Raw genomic sequence first — 19,905 nt, forward strand, 5'->3', positions numbered from 1 at the left:
ACAAACCAGAGAACAAGTCATGACATACCCAAGGAAGCACCTGAAGAGGCATCAGGAAGGCCTGGAATCCCCCCCTCAGTGCTCTTTGTTTAACAAAGGAAGCATCCTCTGGACAGAATGGAAGAAGCCTTGGAGAGAGTCTCCATACCAGCATGATAAGGAAAGTACTGAAACATCTTGGAAACAGCAGAATGGTGACTGACTGACACAAGATAGCACATGAATCAACAAGTGTCAGAATGTAATTAATGAATGTAAAACATTGATAAGATTTTGAACCCGGGGTACCCAGCCAATGGGAAAACAAGGGAGAGGGGTAGGCATGGGAAAGACAAGGTTCAAAAGCTGTACTATTGCTTCCATAGGTGCGCTCAAGCACACACTGCTGGCTCATGTCCATCTTCTCATCCACCAAGACCTCCAACTTCTCTGCAGGGCTGCTCTGAAGGGGTTCTTTACCCAGTCTGTATAAACACCTGAGATTGCCCTGGCTCAAGTGCAACACCTTGCAATTGTCTTTATTGAACCTCAACAGGTATGGCAATCCATACTTCTATCTCGTTATGGTACACTCTGTAGGGTGCCTCTGGGAGAGGAGACACTTTATCTTAGTCTTAGTTCTGAAAGAGCAGCAAGACATTTTGCAAGGCCCAATGACAGTGCTCAGAGAGGAGACAGATGACATAAAGTCCTTTGGATTACATGCAGAACTGCCAACATGCTTCCAGAGGGAAGATTCTACAGATGTGAGCAGTGTAGGCTATTAATACAACAATTGGGTCTATATTCTGAATAATGACAACAGCTCTCTTTCAAAGCTTTATTAAAACTCATGTCTAGACAAATAACTTTCTCCTGATCAAAGTTCTGATATATTAGCACATGTACAATGAAAGCTATTGTTTACTTTCATTTGAACTGTAGCCTTGGTGTACTCATATAAGGCAATTGCCATCTTTTTGAGTGTGTACAAACTCAGCATAGTCAGTGCAAATTCTTTATTGAAACAATGACCAATTTACAAGCTGGATCACATTTCTTTTTGCCATTGGAGCATGAACTGGTCTCTGTGGTTTATGGCTGCAAACTATAAAATTGTAGCAGTTATTTAAATCAAAATACAGTAGCTGCTTCTGCAAAGAACATCATTATCTTATATTTCTCATAAAATTAAAAAGGATTTCATAACAAATGAAATATAACAGGATACTTGAGTGCAAACATTCCCTTTCCATCTAAGAAGCTTTCAGTTGTCCCACAAAGTACGACATACTCTTAAAGTAGCATGCTGCCAGGATAGGCCATGAGAACTTCGAAAATTCAACACTTAATACGTTTCAGAATTAACTGCTCTGAATCAAACGGAAGGTCAGAAAGCCCTGATTATGCTACAGTACTTTTGTCAAAAGGTAACTGCAAACTGAGGAACTGACTTCGTATCTGTTAGAATAAAACAGGCACCATTAAAAAAGAAAAAAAAAAATCAACATCTGCCCATATATGCCATTCAGCAAAACTGATGATGATTACACAGTCATTTGTAAGCACAGGAGCAAACTGCTATGCCTCACCTAATGCCAGCCAACCTGCATAAAATGCTGATCTATACTTTCTAAAAATTTTGAAATGCCAGTCTTTAAAAATGAGCGAAGGGTAGAGACTTAATCACAAGCATCCTCATTCAGAAAACAGAAGAGGGTCAGCAGTAAACAAGTGCTGATCAGAACGAAAATGCTGTCAGTAAATAGTGAGCACAGTGTTCAAGTGGTCTGATTAATACAATCTTACGTTTAGTGCAAAAAGAACAGTGTCAAAAATCCAATCCAACATTGATTTATTGTGCTGCAGAAATCTAGTCATCTTTCACGAAGTTCCAGCAAGAATGTTTTAAACAACATAAATATATTCTGCAAATTTCATTTCTTTTCTGAGCAGGCCTGGTGTTCCTTATGCTTTTAAAATGCAAATATCCTTGGACAGTATTTCCCATGTGCTGAGCACTTTGAGAACAATTGCTGCTTGAAGATATAATAAATAAAACAGTACAGCAAAAGATGTGCAGAGTCCAAATATGACAACAGATCACTTAATGTCCCTGAAGTACTTAATGTGAACAAATATACACAACAATGCAAATGTTAATGTTTTTATCAAACCATCAAGAATCTTATATTTGTTAATAGTGTTCTTAGGACATAAAATATCCATTCCCTAGGAACTATTGCAAAAAAATTTTAAAAAAAAAATAAAAATAAAAAATAAAAAAAATGCTTACTTTGTGAGAACACAGACAGAAAATTTGGAAGAGGAAAGATGGGTTAAGATCTTGCAGCCCACGTATCTCCCATAAAGGAAGTACCTGAAAGCATTGAAAAAGCTTTTATGTGTAGTAGACACATAAAAGAGAAGAAATATATAAAACAGAACCATTACAGCCGGTGTTTTCTTTCAGTACAGCACCGTTCTGTTTTATATTCCAGTAGTACCACCAAGCTTGATGTCCAAAGGCTTTGCAGCAGACTGTCTGTAAACACTTGGCAATCAGTGACTTCAGCTCCAGCAAAGCCAGTTGAGAAGTTCCCTTTGACCTTGCAACAGCAGAAATTCAGCACCATACCTATTGCATGCATCTATTCCAAGTATCCATTGCTCATAAGCAAGCGTTTGCCAAGGTACATTTGTATATAAACACATGCTCTTTGTGGGCAATCTTTGGAAAAAAGTATGAACTGTATCTTCAAGGAAGTTTACACAGAGACACTAAACAGGATCAGGCAGTCAGGGTCAGAGTGGCCTAGTACTAATCAGCACATAAATACATGAACAGGTCTGGTCTCCACTGTAAAAATTTGTAATTAGAAAGCAAATAAAATTAAATACTTTAGTTTAATTTTGAAACCTTTTTTTTTTTTTTTTAAATGTAATTTCAAAGTTATTGAAGGAGAACATTCTTTATCATTTGAGCAGTCTTAGTTGGGCACCAAGCAGCTAATTTATAAACTGTGTTACCACTATTTGTAAATACTGGGCAGGCAGAAAAATCAAGATGCCTCTTTCAGGAGATCAAGGTGAATGAAAGGAATTTACCACAAGTTCCTGCTTATTTTTCTGCCCTCAGACTCTTTCAAACTAGAACCAAAGTGAGTGACTTGAAGAAAAACGGATATGATCAGTGAACAGAAATGTATTTTGGACTCAGACAAGGAAATAAGCTTGCATCACATGTGTCTGAAATCACACCAGTCAGGTGTGAGGTTCCTCATGGTGTTCTTACCCCACGTTCTAGATTTATACTTCTCTCTAAAATGTTTCCAGCCACATTCCTTAAGGGATTTTGCCCTTGCATGTCTCCTTCTGGATATGTGCAAGTTCCTTTTGTAGAATTGCTTACCACAGTTGTAAGCACAAATATTAGGCAACTAAATGCTGTCGCTTTCATGAGTTTATTGCAAAATCTGAAGTCCTTTGTTAAACAATTTAAAAATAATCATAGAAAGGCTAGTCATGAGGTGTTCCTGCATTACACTGCTAGTGAAGCTCTGCACTTCAATGCAAATATAACCTTACTCGGTTATCAGAGTGGTTTTTTAGATAGCTGCCATGTTGACTTTGCTTGGTCTCGATGAGCTGTGCAGCTAACACAGCTGATTACTTCTGAAGAATGCCTTATGTAGATGTGCCTAGTTCAATAATATATCCAGAGAGCTATCCATGCATCACCTCTCCATAGGCCTAAGTGACTTATTTTTTTTGCAATATACCAAAATTCCAGATTTGAATATCTGTACATATACTACGGTCTTCCTTAAAAACTACTGGGTAATAGAAAGCTCCTTGGTTCTGAATTAAATGTGTGTCAGATAATGAAGTAATATGTTATTAACCCTAAAGAAACTTCTTATAAGAGCTTTTTTTCCAGACTCGCTCCAAAGAAGGTCCTTTTAATTGCCTGTCTGCAATAGAAATAACCACTTTCCTTGCACTCCTGACATAAACGTTAATCCTTTATTTAATATGTCCCAATTGCTGTAATACTTAAAGTTTTACTGGGATAGAGTCATAGAGTCACATGTTCTCGAGTAGGACACATCCTACCTTATGCGGGAGGTTCTTATAACACCCAAAAAATTATAACACAGTAAACAGCTTCTGTGACCAGCATTGTAATTTTACAGTACACTTCTTTTTTGTTTTTGTTTTGTGTTGCGTTTTGTTTTTAATTTAGATAAAACATTCTCCAACTTACACTCACAGACAAATTTAGATTTGATCCCCATAATAAAAATCTGCACAAAATAGAGAATCCCAGTAAAAGCGCCTTCTGCATTTCACCTTTGACATCACCTGATTACTGGAGTTTGCAGGACTGTTAATGCACCTGCATGTCTTCTCGTAACACTGCACATACGTATTCCTGCCAAGTTACTACAAAGCACAGCATCTTGCATATTTGCAACTGTTTTCCTTACAAACTTCAGGAAAAGCCAGACAGACAAATGCAAGGAAAAAACCTGCAGGGCTCTGACTGCAAATTTTTGTAAGATGTTGAATGACTTTCCTATCTTTAAAATAGACCTTAAAGTTGTTTCTTGACAAGGAAAAAGAAAACAAACAAAAAAACAAAACAAAACCCACCCACTTATTGGCATCTTCATTCAGTGGAAAAGGGAAAACTATTTCCCTTGTGCCTAAGCAGGCTGGTCTCAAATGAAATGGAAACATTTTAACTTTCTTTAATGGCCTTCTCAATCACAATGCAGCTCAGCAAACAGGCTTTGTAAAAGTAATCTATTAGGAATTTATTTGGCTATTGGAGTGCTGCCTCTTGGGCAATAATTCAAATTCACAAGACAATATATGCAAAATAATGGAAAATAACAAATGTGAAGGAGGAAAATGAAAACCAGTTTTGTGTTCAAGTGTTCTACATCAAATACTACCAGGTGGCCACTACAGATGACTCCAGCCTAGAAAACGCTGAGGTAAATGTTTCTTGGAAATACTCCTAATCGAAAAGAGCAAATAGTATTAATGTATTAGCAATTACTCTGCCATACATCATGATAAATTAAAGTCAAATTGAGAAGAAAGTGCCAATAATCCACATACATGCTTTGCTATGATAGTCTCCTGGTAAGGCTTAGCGGCAAGTACAATATGTATTTTTAAAAGAGCTCCACCTGATTTTCTTGCTATGCATAGATTCAGGAGTAACTATCATACATGGCTTTCATATATAACACATGTGTCATTTGCCAATGCTGTGTCATCAGAACTGAGTTCGGCAGAAGGCTCAGGAGAGGGCTCTGCTGGAAGTGCTGGTGTTTGAGGAAGGTCTTCTTCCTTGGTGTCCAACTGCACACTTTCTTGTGACTGACCATCCATGCAGTCCTTTTTGGACAGTGGGTGAACAGACACTTTTATTGCAATCTGTTGAGGTGGCTCATGCAGTGATGATGCATCAGAGTCAGCTGTGGGAGAGTCACTGCGCTTCAAAGCATTTGGGATCGTATAGAGCTCATCAGTTTCAGTGGTTTCCTGGCCTTCTGCTGTCTGCCGTACAAAATTCTGTCCTTGCTCCTCCAGACCAACAACCTCCATAATTTCTTCCATTATAGTCCTGCAGTTCATGATGAGAGGTGGCAAAGGCACACTCCGAGCAAGCTCTTCTATATAGCGAGCAAATTCCATGGTCTTGAACTGTGTTACTTTGGCAAGCTCGAGCGTTTTGGCTGAAGTGATAATTGGGATACGCTTTGCAATCTCAAAGGCTTTCTGGAGTTTCTCAGCTCCTTCTGTTCTGAAGAATTCATTGATTGCTTTCTCCGTTTTCTTCAGGTGACTGCTCATCATACATAACCGCGTAATGTTCAATATCATAACAATCGTGAAAGCCACAAGGCAGACAATCATGTAATAGATTCCCATATCTCCGGAAGTGAAGACAACCCTCAGAGTCACAGTATTGTTAACACTGCCATACATATTAAATGCGACACACGTGTATTTACCTCTGTCTTCAAAAGACACGCTGGTAATGTTTAGTTGCCCACTGTCAAGAAACCACCATTTTCCTGCTGTAAAGGAGAACAGAATCACTTACTTAGAGGTATCTCGTTCACATGTTCAGCACAGTTTAAGCATCAGTTTTGTCAAACTGGCCTCAGATTTTGGAGAAGTGATATAACATTGATGAGAAAACAAAGAATTTGCCATCACAACGGATTTTCTCCCTCTGAGATCCAAGCTAGGCTATCAAATCATTGACACTGATTTCAAATATATTATAATTTCATGTCTTAAAAAAGTCTCATAAAAATCAGTCAATATGTATGACATCTATGGACATCTTATAGACAGATAAATGGATGGCTGCTTATCCCAGAGAGCTTCCCAAACACATGCCACGCATCCTCAAAGAACAATAATAACAACATTACGAGACAGAAAAACCTACTAAACTCTCCTTGTTTTGTTCCCTGGCAGTGCATTTTATTGTGTTTTCATTGGGCTATTTTTGGTGTTTCATTACAGTAACCTATGTAATTCTGTTAATGTAAACTGAAAAAAACAAGAATTATGGAGATATGGACACAACCATTCTCCACCTCTTTAACACAACCCCAAACCATTCCTGTTCTTTTGTTGTAAAGATTCTTCTATTTCCTACCTAATTTCATTCCAGGAAGAATCTTTGGGCAAGTTTGAGACTCAGTAGTAAAAAATAATAATAATATTTTAAAAAAAAAAAAAAATTAATACAGAGCAGGTATGGGCTTTTATCATGTTTTTGTATTGTTTTTTTTAATTATTACTATTTTTTCCTAATTAAACATGCATAGAATAAATAAAATCTTTAATCTATTATTATCTTTAATGATAAAATATTGAAATGTAAAATATAACCTGTTACATAGTAAGCTGTTATAGATATGCTGTTGTAGCAATTACAGTTGGGTCAATCATTTCCATAATAATAGAGCTGTCCCTCAGTTCAGCTACTGTTTAGACAAGCTGTCCTGCAATTATTGGGAATTACTACGAGTTTATTTCATCTCCCCCCAGTAAGTGTTCCCTAAAAGTATAACTACAGTTAGCCATCAAACCTTCCTTTTAAGGAAAACAGGCTCATGTGAAATGAACATCTCTGGCAAATACAACAGTCTTTCTGCAGCCAGAATGGCTCAGACTTAACCTGTCCATCTAACTGCTGCCCCAGCATAGATTTGGTCATTCTGGGCATCTCCTGTTTCTCACACATGGCACCGTACATAAAGACAGGGAGGGTTTGCAGTTTCCATTTTCTTTGAAACTGTTCCAATGAACTCTTCCCATATGCCAAGAGAATCTCTCATTGAGTTGGAAAACAGCTTTTCTGTCTTCTTTGGTGTCAGAGAAGAACAAAGAGAAGAGAATGCATAATAGGATCAAACCTGAAGTCTTCCAGTGAAAAGAAGCCTGCCTAAAACATAGGCATCTCAGCTTCTTGCTATGTTCTGCTATAAATAACGCATTACAAAAAAAACTGTTTTCTTCCAAGATGTATATAACACTTATAGCTGAGATGACTTGTATATTTTCCTGCAGGCCATTAAATTAAGGCTTTTAGTTAGCCTGCTGAAATCAGAAGTGTCTCAGGACAGGCCACGTTGCTGAGAATACTAAAATCTTACCTTTATTCTCTTCCTCTTGGAGCAGGCGGCCGTTGGAATTGTACCATCTGTAATGTGGACTGGGACTACCTTGGACATTGCAGTCAATCAAGGCACTACACCCCTCCTTGACTATGATATGGTCGATGTGGGAGATGACCACAGGCACAGATCCTGTGCTTGTGCCAGTGCGGTTGAAAGTGCTATTAGTCACATCCTCAGCAGTTGTCAGAGCTGCTAATAAGATGACAAGGCGTATGGTAGGCAGAAAGCACAAAAAGTGGTGGCTGTTCAATATGTTCATTTTCCTTCAGTGCTATATGCAGCTGGCTGGAAACCTGGGTTGGTTCTGTAGAATGCAGGCCCTTGAGGTGAGGAGGTCACAAGAGAGCCTTATTTTGATCCATGCAATTTTTTTTCTTTTAAATACCCTAAAAAAAAAAAAAAAAAAAAAAAAAAAAAAAAAGCATAATGAGATGGCCTGTATAAACAATCCATTAGATGTGCTCCTTTAAAATAGTGACACATCCATTAATGCATTGCACAATCATCAGCTCGATGTCTTGTCTAAATGCTAATGTTATCACAGTCCTTTTTCTTACTGGAAAAAGATGCATACATTTTCCTGTTGTTCAGAGAGGCAGGCGTAGGAGAAGGCTTTTATCACCTAGACACTTAGCAGCAATTTAGCTACAGCAGCAGCAGCTACAATTTTATTCTGAAAGTGCTACAGATTTCTCTCTTTTTTCTTTCTTTCTTTTTTTGCATCTGCAAAATCAACAGGCGAACAAAGGCACAGCACATTAAAGCTGTCACTACCAGTTCAGTGCTGCAGCTCTGTCACGCACAGTCTTAGCTGAAATGTGGAACATGTCAGAAGGAAGAAACCACTCCAGGAAGGGTTTTTGGAGCTGCTTTTAGAGCCCTTAGCATTTACAATTTTGTCTGAATACAGTAAGACATACAACAAAACATCTAAAACCATCCATTCGCTTCTTTTTTAAATTTTTTTTCTGAGATAAAATGTAACATGGAAGAGATATGTAAAAGAGGGTACTTAGTAGTTTATGAAATCATTTCGCAGAGCAGATTTTGAAAGAAATATACTTGCTAGTAACATACTAATGGGCAAGGTTTCTTTGAGGTACAAATGAAGCTGGGACTTTTCCATTCCTTATGTGGCCTTAAGTATTTTGCTTGTTCAGTTTTTGCACACTCTCACAACAATATTTTTCCTCAACTAATCATCTACAATGAGCCCTTTCATTAACAATGACTTCAGTTTGTAGACAGAGGGGGAGTTACAAATGTGCTCTCTATTGGCCTTATTATGTTCCCAGTGAACACAATAGGCATTCGCTACTGACTGATGGCACAATGCTGGCCTCAAGATGAGCACCTCTCAAAATTTCACTTGGAGTCTAAAGGCCACAAAATACGTTAAAATCACATCAGAATATCTAACCACATTGGTTTAACTCATGTTTTTGTAAGATAAATAACTGAAACTTAATGACCCTTATTAGTTTGAGCAATCTATCTGAAATCTAAAAATAGGCCCCAGTTAGTATACAGCCATCTTGCCACAAGTGAATATTTCACTTGCAAAACTGTTTACATTATACTGAAGATTTGTTTGATGTCATGATACCTCATCTACTTTAGCATGGAGAAATGACTGCTGGACAAGGCTAGGCAACTTACACACATACAAGAATAACTAAAATAAAAACAAGCAAACAATTTCCCTCTTCTTTATTCAAAAAGAAAACAACATTACTGTCTTTCACTGGTTGTTTTTGTCTTAGGCTGTTTTCTTCTCTATTCTCTGAAATGCTACGAAGTTGATTTTGTACAAATGGATACAGCTGCTATTAAAAGAGCAAATTAGCTTCCTCTGTCCTGTAGGATGGATCATTACTGGAAACAAACAGCTATGTTTTTTTTCAGAGAAGCTACATGAATGGTATGGATATCTGTCATAGCTTCCAGTTTGCCCTCATTTTCTCTGTTTTCCTAAATACCGAATGTGGAGATATCTGCTGTGAAGAGACAGAATAATTTTTTATCTTAAATTAACATGAAAATCTCATTTGTCATATAAAGCCATACGAACAGTGACTTTGAAAATCCATTTCCCACTGTTCAAACTGTGAAGAGTCTAAATTCCAGACATTCTCTATAGACAGGCAGGCACAGTACGTCTAAATCTTTGCCTTGGAAAAAGTACTTCAGTCACTTCAGTCACTATTTACATCTAGCTTCTACTACTCCATTAACCTTGGAGACAGCTATTCTTTATGATTATTCAGTCTATAAAATGCTCTTGTACAGTGTGATAGATCTGCATTGCACCACACAGAAAAGCCAAAAGGCATGTCACACTTTCTGGAAAGGGAAGGAGGAACAAAGACTGGATGGTTTAAGACAATGGGAAGGGCAAAGGAACAACATAAACTGCTCAAGCGTTTATTACGAGTTACTGACTGCAGCCTATTTTTGTTGTATTTGAGCACATTCTCTGATGGCAGAAAAATCTGTAGCAATTCAAACTGTCGTTTAGCAGAGAAAGTAATCTGAATTCTACACAAAAATGAAACATCACCCAGCAGGTGAACAGAAAACATTTAAGGACTCCCAGTCTATTGGGAAGCTCAGTTTGGTTGGTGGCACAGTGAGTCCCTACGGTACTGGGATGCTATGGATGGACGTTTTGGAAAGTGTGTGGTGGCAGTAACGGTGTGAGGATACCCATTCTGTATGTTTACCCATGCTTAACACACAGCACCTGAAATCACAAACTGCACCTTTGTGTAGAAGTAACAAATCTGACTGGTTAACATGGTCAGAGGGGACATTTACTTGTCTGAAAATAACATCTGCTCCCTCCTTCTGGCACAACACAAGTGAATCATATATATATATGCAGTAAAAATTAAGATATAGAGATGAAGTAATTGACATCTACCGTGGGAGATTAATATCTACTTGTGTTACTCTTGGGAGTGTACTTTCTCATGTATGTTCCTGGAACGCAGAATATTAATACCTCCACAGATGTGTACCTGCTTGAAATAAATACAGTTTGATGGCTGCTATGAGCAATAACCAGGCAGGAATCTTAAAGCAGAATGCTTAGGAGGAGTGGCAGCTGCTTTCACATGCCATCCAGGGAAGGGCTCTTGATGGGCTTCTGGTTTTATCTGAGGAGTTAGAGAGAAATCTCTCTGAAGAACAGTGTTTTAAGATGCTAGTTTAGACAAATGTTCCTAGGGCAACAAAGAAGTGATAGAATACACACCAAAGGAAAGATTTCCTATGCACTGTTAGTGGATTGAAAAAATAATAATAATAATAAAGGAAGAAACCAGTTTTTCTCAGCTCCACCTAATAAGAGACAGAGGGCACTCACCTGCAGATCCACCCATTCTGGACCCTGTGCTAAGCTGCTGCGCAGAACCAAAAACATGGTAGTCAGATTTGCAAAGAAGGAAGAAGAACTGGAAACAGTAGAAAATGTGCTGACACCAGATTGTGGTGCAAATGGAAACTGCCTGAGAGTTTCCATCTTGCTTTTGCCATATATGCAGTAGCAGCCTGAGGATGCTATGGAAAACAACTCTGGGAGTCAGCTACTTTCTTAAACATAAGTGATACAATGGGCTATGATTCAATTATACGACTAAAAGGCAGGCTAAGCGTATTGAAACAGGACTGCTAGTGATGTCAGCCCACTTCTGGCCAAGACGCATGAGAATGCAGGGTATGGGAGAAGTGGGCACAGTGCTAATTGCTCTGGTTCTTGGCCATGACAGGTTTTACTGAACTGTGGCCCATAATAAAAACTATTAAGACAGCCAAGATGTCTAACCTTCTAATTTTGCCCTTAGTCAGAGAACAGTTAGATTGGCTAGACTAAAACAAAGATTCCTGCAAGAATTCCTTAAGACTGAGAGTAACACAGAACACTCATGAAGGGGGACATTATAATACTGAGTATTGCTCTGAAGGAACAGACTTAATCTCTGGGAGCACTTTTACCACAGGATGGGAATTAATATAAAGTTACGTTTCTGGACATGGAAAGAATAGATGCATCCCTTTCTGTCATCCACCCAAAAACACACGAGCTACCTGAAAAACCAGAAGTTTATAGTAGGTTTAATATAGTTGCACACACTTATTTTTCCTTCTTCTTCTTCTATTTATTTATTTATTTATTTAAACTGTGGTGCATGAAAAGGAAAAGAAACAACCCTGGATACTCTGAACTACTTCTTCCACCCAAAGCTGTATTGAAGGACAGGCATACCTCTAAGATGATGTAAGAGGAATGTCCAAATTCTCCTCCATCATCTAACACAAAGACATCTTCCCCTGGATACTGGAACTGCAGCAACATTCACTACTGCAAGATACCAGGGGTCCTTACATTCAATTATTTTGGTTTTTGTTTCTTTCCACACTGTATAAAATGAAAATCTGAAAGTAACAGTGCTGCTCCCAGGATTAACTTCCAAGAAAAACTGCACAAAATGAGCTAGGAGAGGGAACTGCAACAGGCTTTTCTTCTAAGTGACAGGACAGCTGTCTCTGTGGTGCTCTCTCTGCCTTTTTTATCTAGAGAAGTTCCCTGGGATAGGCTCAAGAGCAAGCACAGCCGCAGGCTGATGGTATTATTCCTGACTGTGAAATGGAGCAAAATTGAGATTAAAACTTCTCCGTCCAAAACCATTGATGGTCTTAATAGAAGACACTTTCAGCTCAGACTGGCTGGAAACATAAATGACTCAGAGAAACGTTCAGACTGACCATTTGCTTTTTCACGTCACAGATGAGTTTGCTTTCCAGTATTAATGCTGCCAAGAAAAAGCGCAGTGAGTGAGGTGCTACATTTATAAGCACTGCAATTGTGCAGAATGACACGACGACAGCACAAAAGAACAGAAGTCAGTGATGCATACTTTTTCCTGGCTTGCTTACTCCTGTAAGACTTGCCTGTTCTTGTACTTGGAATAATGTGTAATCCTATTAACTGTGAGGTTATTCGATTCAGAAGTGAAGCAAAAGAAGTCAGTTCAATGCATAAATTGTAGTCATACAACTTTAACATCTCAGTGCTGTCTTTCTTAGATTTTAAGTGACCAAGAAAATGAAATGACTTCTACCTTAGTTCTAATTTGTCTGCAATCATCAGGGCTGATGCTACAAAACAAAATTAATGCTAATTATTATTTTTTTAAACTACTTATTACATTTCTTCTTCAGGCCAATCCCTCTCTTAGTTGCCATGGGCAATATCTTTTCAAAGTGGGCAACAGTAAGAGCTAACAGGTGTCACTGGAACACGAATGCAAAGGTAGGGATGCTGTTTGATAATGACACAAAAGCTGGAAAGTTCATTGCCAGTTCATAGGAGAGTGAAAACTACCTAATGAAACGATTAAGCTACTAGGGTCCAGATAGCAAATGAAGAGAAATATAACTCATTTACAACTTGCAGCAACTTCCTGATTTGTTTCTCTAGTCATCTGGTAGTCCATAAAATACTGCAGCTTGGTTCTGAAAGAGGCACTCTGTATTCTTTCTGGGAGGATTTCAGTCCTTCCTAACTCCTTTGTCTTCCACTTCCCTGGCTATGTCAAATAGGTGGCACACTGGCAGCATTTGTAGTTTGAAGAGCTTCCTTCTGCCCACCTAGACTGCAGCTTCCAGCTGGGCAGCAACTCCCAGCTACATGTTTCAGACTCTTTGGCTGAATTCAGCTGCCTGGGAACCTTTCAGAAACTTGACAAGTCTGTGTGACACTGCTCTGGTCATACTGGCGATACGACTTGGTGTGACACTTGCTGCCTTCAGGCACATGATACATGGGTATGGGGGACACAGATCCAGGCTCCTCTCACAGGTTACAGACAAGGGACACAAGTCGCTACAACAGAAATTATGGCTATATGTGTAGAAAATTTAAACTGGGAGGTCAGCCAAGGCCTGAGATGAGGCAGTGTGCAGCACTGACTCAAGTGATGGCAAATAATTGTGAGTGTTTCGATATATTGGCTAAACACAGTCCTGTGAGCAGCAAAAAATATGCACCTTGTGTTTTGATACAGGAATTTGACAATGGGTTTCAAGGTCGCTGAAAAAAAAATCAAGGATTTATGTTTGCGACTCCATTTTCAGTCAATATGAACACATTACCTGCAGATTTTCAGATAGAACGTATGGATTTGCAATCAGACATTCAACTCAAAAGTGTGATCATGTCTTTACCAGACTTCTATAAGATCTCTCCTAACAGAGAGACATACCCTGTTGCCCCTCCCAAATACAACAAGGTTCTGCCTCGTTAACGCCTACAACAATACCCCTAATTTCACAATCACACTTTACTCATGTTGTTGTCTGAAAAGCACATTTATTGCCCAGTGTGCAATAAGTAATCATCACACACTCAGGAGAGACGCTGTTAATTTATTTCAGGATTCTGGAAGCCTGAGTGCTCAGTAGTTTCACACAGACCATGCACCATACAGTAAATTGCAGCAAGAAAGCAACAAGCAATATGGTTACCCCACGTTCTATATGGTAAAAAATATCCTATCTAGATAAGCATTTCCTACATGGCAAATGCAGACCCTTGGAGCAGTGAAGGAAGGATGCGTCATTCTATTCAGAGATGGTAAAAATATCCTGCAGATTATGCCTTTACGAGCATGTAAATATTTTAGGAGCCTTATTGCAAATAAGTCTCTTTACTGTAAAGCTCTCTTCATTGTTCCTCTTTGTTCTACTTCATGCCTCAGTATTGCTAAACTAGCCAACATATGAAATCCTGGAGAATTTAAACCCTCCTCACTTTAAACACTTGAATGGTTCCATTGATTTGGCCATGTTTTTAAGTGATCTGGTGGCTGTTTGCCTCATTCCAACAAATGCCCAAAGACCCTAATCCATTAACCTAAAAATGAACAGAGAGAGGCTGTTGTTAGGTAATTACTGAGAGATTACTTAAAAGTACCTCAAGAATGCCAAACCTCTGAAAAGTTCCCCTCTGATGTTGCAGTTCCTATAATCCTGGCATCTCTGCTGTATCAAATCTTTTTTTACTGTTGACACAACTTGAACATTTAACTTTTCATTAGATAAGATGTAGCACGTATGCACATTTCTATATGGAATGAGCAATTCGATTGCTTTCTCTTGGAGGTATTTTAATGACTGCAGCAAAGACAACGTTTTATGTTTAGTAGAGAAGCTTGCTGTTTTTAAAATCAACACAAGTACTGCAGTGGAAATGTCCTTCTACTGAGCTGTGGGCTACCTGGATCCTAAAGAAATAGATAGAAAGCTATCAGTGTCAGAGAGACAGGATTTTCCAAATAAATACTTCTTTCATGATGATGATTTAGATTTACTTAGCATTTGTATTTATTTGGAGGCTGTATAATTGCTACTCAGTGTCATTTTGTATGCAAAGCTATTATTCCAGAAACATCTGTATAGCTTTAAGAGGCTCAGCTCCCTGCAAGCTTTCAGCACAGCTGCTGTTTTACTATTGGCAATAAACACAGATGGGTCAATGCCTAGAAGTTCCCTCTGTTGAGATAAAAGGAACAAAGAAGATGCATGTGGAGATGTGGGACTCTGCATCTGCACACTGCCTGGCCTCACCAAGTTTTGGGTTATCTTCCCTTTTTTTTACTCACCTCTTACCTTCTATTTATACCAGCACTCCACAGGTATTATTCTACTAACAGCTTAAGTAACCAACGTCGGCAAAAACAACAGATCTCACATGCTCTAGCGACGGCTTATCTGTCCTTACTGCTAGGAACACGGCAATGCAGAATGGGGTCTAACTCATTTCCCTTTGCTTTCTCTTCAACTGAGCTTTTTGGCAAAACTGACCATCCCTTAGTTACGTCTACGTGTTTTCTTTTTCCAAACAATGAATTAAAAATCCCAGATGCGGGGAATTTAGCCCTTGCAGGACTGAAGACTTCCCTAATTTTTAAATTCTAAATTTTGTACATGCTTTCAGTAAGTGTATTCAATTCACTGCATACAGTTTCCATTAGAAACAGTATTTTAACAAAAGGCTCCCATTTATAAAACAGAATGAAAAATGGGAAGAAGACAGCGTGGAGTATGACTAATTCATCTGTGTCCTCACAGAACTGCAAGATGCATATATTTACCCATTTTTAATGACTGGCTTAAGCATGTATTTGTTTCTGTGATTCAGTGCAAAGAGGTTACATGTGGATGCTGTGATTAGGACAGGATTAAACTTGTAAAGGGGGAATTTAAATGAATCTATCCATTCACAGCTGGCTGCAATAGAAAAGGATCACTTCAGGTTAAAAGTGCCTGTGCCTATTTCCTCCACAAGTATCAGAAAGGAACAGGAAATGGTATTCAGAGGAGTTTGCCTTGCACCAGACAGAAACATGAGCCTTGCTTGTATACAAATGTAATCAATACCGCCCTCTGCTAGTGCGTCTTCATATGGCCACTGTTGTGACATAATCTAGGTAGAATTCATCAAGAGTTTATTGAAGGATCTCTATAACTTCTGTGCCATTATATCTGCTCTGGGTTAATATATATATAAACATCAATATAACAGAAATTTCTAAGCATCTTTTGTCAAGCTGCTCACAATTAGACAATGCACAGAACAGCTAATGCAGCAACACGACTCAGAAATGAGTTTATAAATGTAACTCACACAGAGCGATCTGCTGTACCATATCACACCACTGCCACCAGCCACAGGCACAACCTACTGAAGAAAATGCAGCAGTGCTGGTCGGACCGTGTGCCACACATTGTGTGCATGTGAGTGGGGACTGCACACACAGCAGTGTGGTTGCAGTGCAGTACAGATGCCCTGTCCCTGTGTGACTTTAAAACATCAGCAGAAATCATTTGTGGGTACACAACTTTCAGAATGGCAGAACGTGTTCATTAAATGTTAAGCCCACCTAGACAGGCTATTCTTCATGTAATCCCTCCATGTGTTGTGGTCTTCTTCCAAAGTAGAATTATGTGCCTGTACAGAGCTCCTGATTTCTGATAAAGAAGCACTGCTCCTGCTCATGACTTTGAAGTAAGACAGTCCGCTGTCTAATGCTGTGTTAGCTAAGTAAAAATCATGACATCTCTTTGAATCACTCTATCCTACAGCTATTCGAACACATACAAGTTTTGTCTGCCTCTCACCTCTTTTCTGGTAGACAGAAGATCTGATGCTCTAAAATGCTGTTATGATTTATTTTAATCGTAGTAACTGGGGAAAAAATAACAGTACACCCACTATCTTGGAAACGATGTTTCCAAGGTGGGTCTGTATGTGGATGAAGAATGCCACTGCTGGAGTCAGCACAACTAAGTAACCAAGTTAAGGCTACAGAGAGGGCTTTACAAGGGTGCCCAGCTGGGAGGCCAGGCAGCAGCTTAGAACTGCAGGAAGGACAAATCCCAGAAGTGCTAAGGAGCTTGGTCTTATACCACAGCCTTCTGGTGACACGTTAACACATCTGTGTTATACAAGCTTTCACAATGGGAAACTTGCTTGTGTTGTGGTATTAACCACAGACTAAAGTGGAAAGCAAACTATTTCTTGGTGGACTGTCTGCTGTCTGTCTAAACTTTCAGCTTCATATTCTTCAGAAGAAATGGCACATATACAGTGTGCACTCATGCTGCCTGAATTGTGCTCCTAATTGATGGACATTGGCAATACTGCAGTCTGAACTACAAAACCTTTCTACTAAAAAGGATCCCTACTGCACCAAGCACAAGTACTGCAATGGTGCTGCTGCTGCTAAGTGTGCACACTAAGCCAGACAAAAGATTCTGCCATGCAAACATCACCTCCACTGCATGGAGATCTACCAATTTTGTCCTGCTGCAGCGAGGAGAGAAACTGTTCCATAATGCATTGGCTCCAAACATTTCAACTGCTCCACTTTTCCCCTGTAAACTCCTCTGCGTTTATCACTATGAACTAACCTCACTGTTCTTCAGCCAAACCAAATGAAGCTGCATGTGGCACTTCCTATTCTGCAGGTACTTATGTTTCTGGAGCAGAGAAGCTTCACGCTAACAGCTCACTGAGCACTGTTGGGAAGCACGCTCTCCTACCAGGTGCCCAAATAAATGCACCGGACAAGCGCCTGCTCAGCAGCGCTGCGCTCTGATCTCTAAGCCCACTTTTCTGGTGCTTCTCGACTTTGGCTCCTTCTACCAAATCGCTCAGAAGCGTAAGGCTGCAGTTCCTGCAGGGCACTTTGGAAACTGACTTCTACCTCGTGAGGTCGTCCTCTGAGATAAAAAGGTAATTACAGCGAACAAGCAGGGGGTCACCTTTATTTTAAATGCAAGGCAGCACGACTTCAGCTCTCTGAAGAGGTCAGCTCTACAGAAAATGTCCCTATGCAGAATTCCTAACGCGGCACCTCCCGCTCCCCGCTGCGGCTCCCGTGCCGGGAAGGCGGGTTGCGGAGCCGCCGCTTCCCCAGCGCCGCGGCCGCCTACCCGCACTCCCCCGCTGCGGGACGGCGCGCCCGATGCGGCTCGCGGCGGCAGCGCGCCGCTCGCTCCGCAGCCACCCTCGCCGAGTGGCAGAGGGCCGGGCAGGTGCCGGGCGAGGCGGCCGCCGCCCCCTCCCCCGCCGAAGCGCCGCTCACCTGTCCGCCGGCCGCCCTGCGGCAGCGCCCGCCGCCGTGCCTCTCAGCGCGCCCCGCGCAGCACCATGCCGGGCCCGGGGCGCGCTGCGAGGGCGGGCGGGCGGAGCGCAGCGCGGCGCTGCCGCAGTCCGCGGTCACGGGGCGCTGCGCCGTGCTGTGCCGCAGCGCTGTCCTCCGCCGCCGCCGGCTCTGGCAGGGGAAAGTAGGTCAGGGCGGCACTGAGCATGCTCGGGGCCGGGCCGGGGGGCGGCTCCGGTGCCCGCTGGGGGTGCGGGGGGTGGCAGCGACCGTGCCGCGGCGGGAGGCGAGGGGGTGGCTGTCACCGCTTCCCTGCCAGGGAGGGCTGCGGAGGAAGGACTGCAAGGCAGGGGAAGAGCAACCTAACCTGTTTGGCGCTCCTGTAAAGCGGAACGCCGTGCTTGGGGAAGCGGCAAGCGTGGGGTCCACTCGGGGCTATGGGACTACATTCCTAGGGGGATTACAGCACCTGACTCCGGCTGAAGTCCAGCCTGAGAAGGTCCCAGGCTGCGAGTGGTAGACGTCTGACCCCGAGTGCCGTAACACGAGAGGGTAAAGTTGGCCCTTAGTTTGAAGTGGTTGTCACTGCCTGGATGTGGATGTCGCTACTCGGGAGCCGGAGGCTGGAGGTCGGCCGGGACCAGCTGTGTGCTGCTGCTGTCCTCCCATCCCCTCTGCTGTACCACCTTCTTGACTCTGGGGCAGATGGAGGGCTGAGTGTTAAAGCCAGTGGGATAAGCTGCGTGAGGTTGTTTCCACCTGCTTGTAATCCTCCTGCAGCCCCGTCTGGCACCTGCTCTTGATATCCTCTTCAGATTGCTTCCAGGGCACTAATAACGGAAGATCCTCTGCTCCTGTGAAGAGTAATCAGTTCACAGAGCACTTGCTGGAACTGCGGGAAAACCTGGGTCTGCATCTCTGTGGGGCAGGGCGTATGTGGGTGCACCATGGTGCTCGCTGGGGCAAGCCCACATAAGGCATAGTGGAGGGAGAAAGCAGCAGTAGTCCAGAAAACACAGGGAAGGCTTACTAAAGGAAGCTGGACTTGTTGTGCCTGGACCCACCACCCCAGAGCAGTTTTGCTGGGGTTTTTGTATTCCCTTCCACATCTGATTGTGAGCCCAGCTCTGCTCTGCTCCCCTTCCTGGGAAATTACCATCTTCGATGCTTCATGTGGTCCCCGTGCCTGTCCCGTCAGTCACTGTAGCTGCTCTGTGGCTAACTCAAAAGGAAGATGTGGACTATAGTGCAAAGTCTCCTATTGGTCTTTGTGGTCTATAGCAGGTAGGCAGTAAGGGCTTCAACCAGTGCAGTGGTTAAAAGCAGTGGTGCATGCTGATATCATGCAGTTCCCTTCAATTCAGTACTTCCTAAGTGTTGTACCTTTCTGCTACCCCCCAACTCTCACTCATGCAGCCAGCACATAGCAGCCCTTAGGAAGACTGTTGAGCTTTGAAGGAGAATTACCTTTTCCTGCAGCCATGCTACATAGCTGCTGTCTGACCGTAAACTGGTTTCTGTGGGAAAGGGCCCTCCCA

At 41.4% G+C, this 19,905-nt stretch overlaps 1 protein-coding gene across 1 annotated transcript; it reads right to left on the reverse strand.

Moving 5' to 3' along the window:
• Positions 1–806: 806 nt before the first annotated feature.
• On the reverse strand, positions 807–18,445 carry MFAP3L (microfibril associated protein 3 like). The gene is made up of 3 exons (XM_072334086.1): positions 18,350–18,445; positions 7,674–8,083; positions 807–6,077 (listed from the first exon to the last, which is right to left on the reverse strand). Exons 2-3 carry the CDS (start codon positions 7,954–7,956, stop codon positions 5,218–5,220), a joined length of 1,143 nt encoding a protein of 380 aa, XP_072190187.1. The 5' UTR covers positions 7,957–8,083; positions 18,350–18,445; the 3' UTR covers positions 807–5,217.
• Positions 18,446–19,905: the final 1,460 nt, after the last annotated feature.

This window comes from Excalfactoria chinensis, chromosome 4, assembly GCF_039878825.1.
Source record: "Excalfactoria chinensis isolate bCotChi1 chromosome 4, bCotChi1.hap2, whole genome shotgun sequence".
NCBI classification, from domain to species: Eukaryota; Metazoa; Chordata; class Aves; order Galliformes; family Phasianidae; genus Excalfactoria; species Excalfactoria chinensis.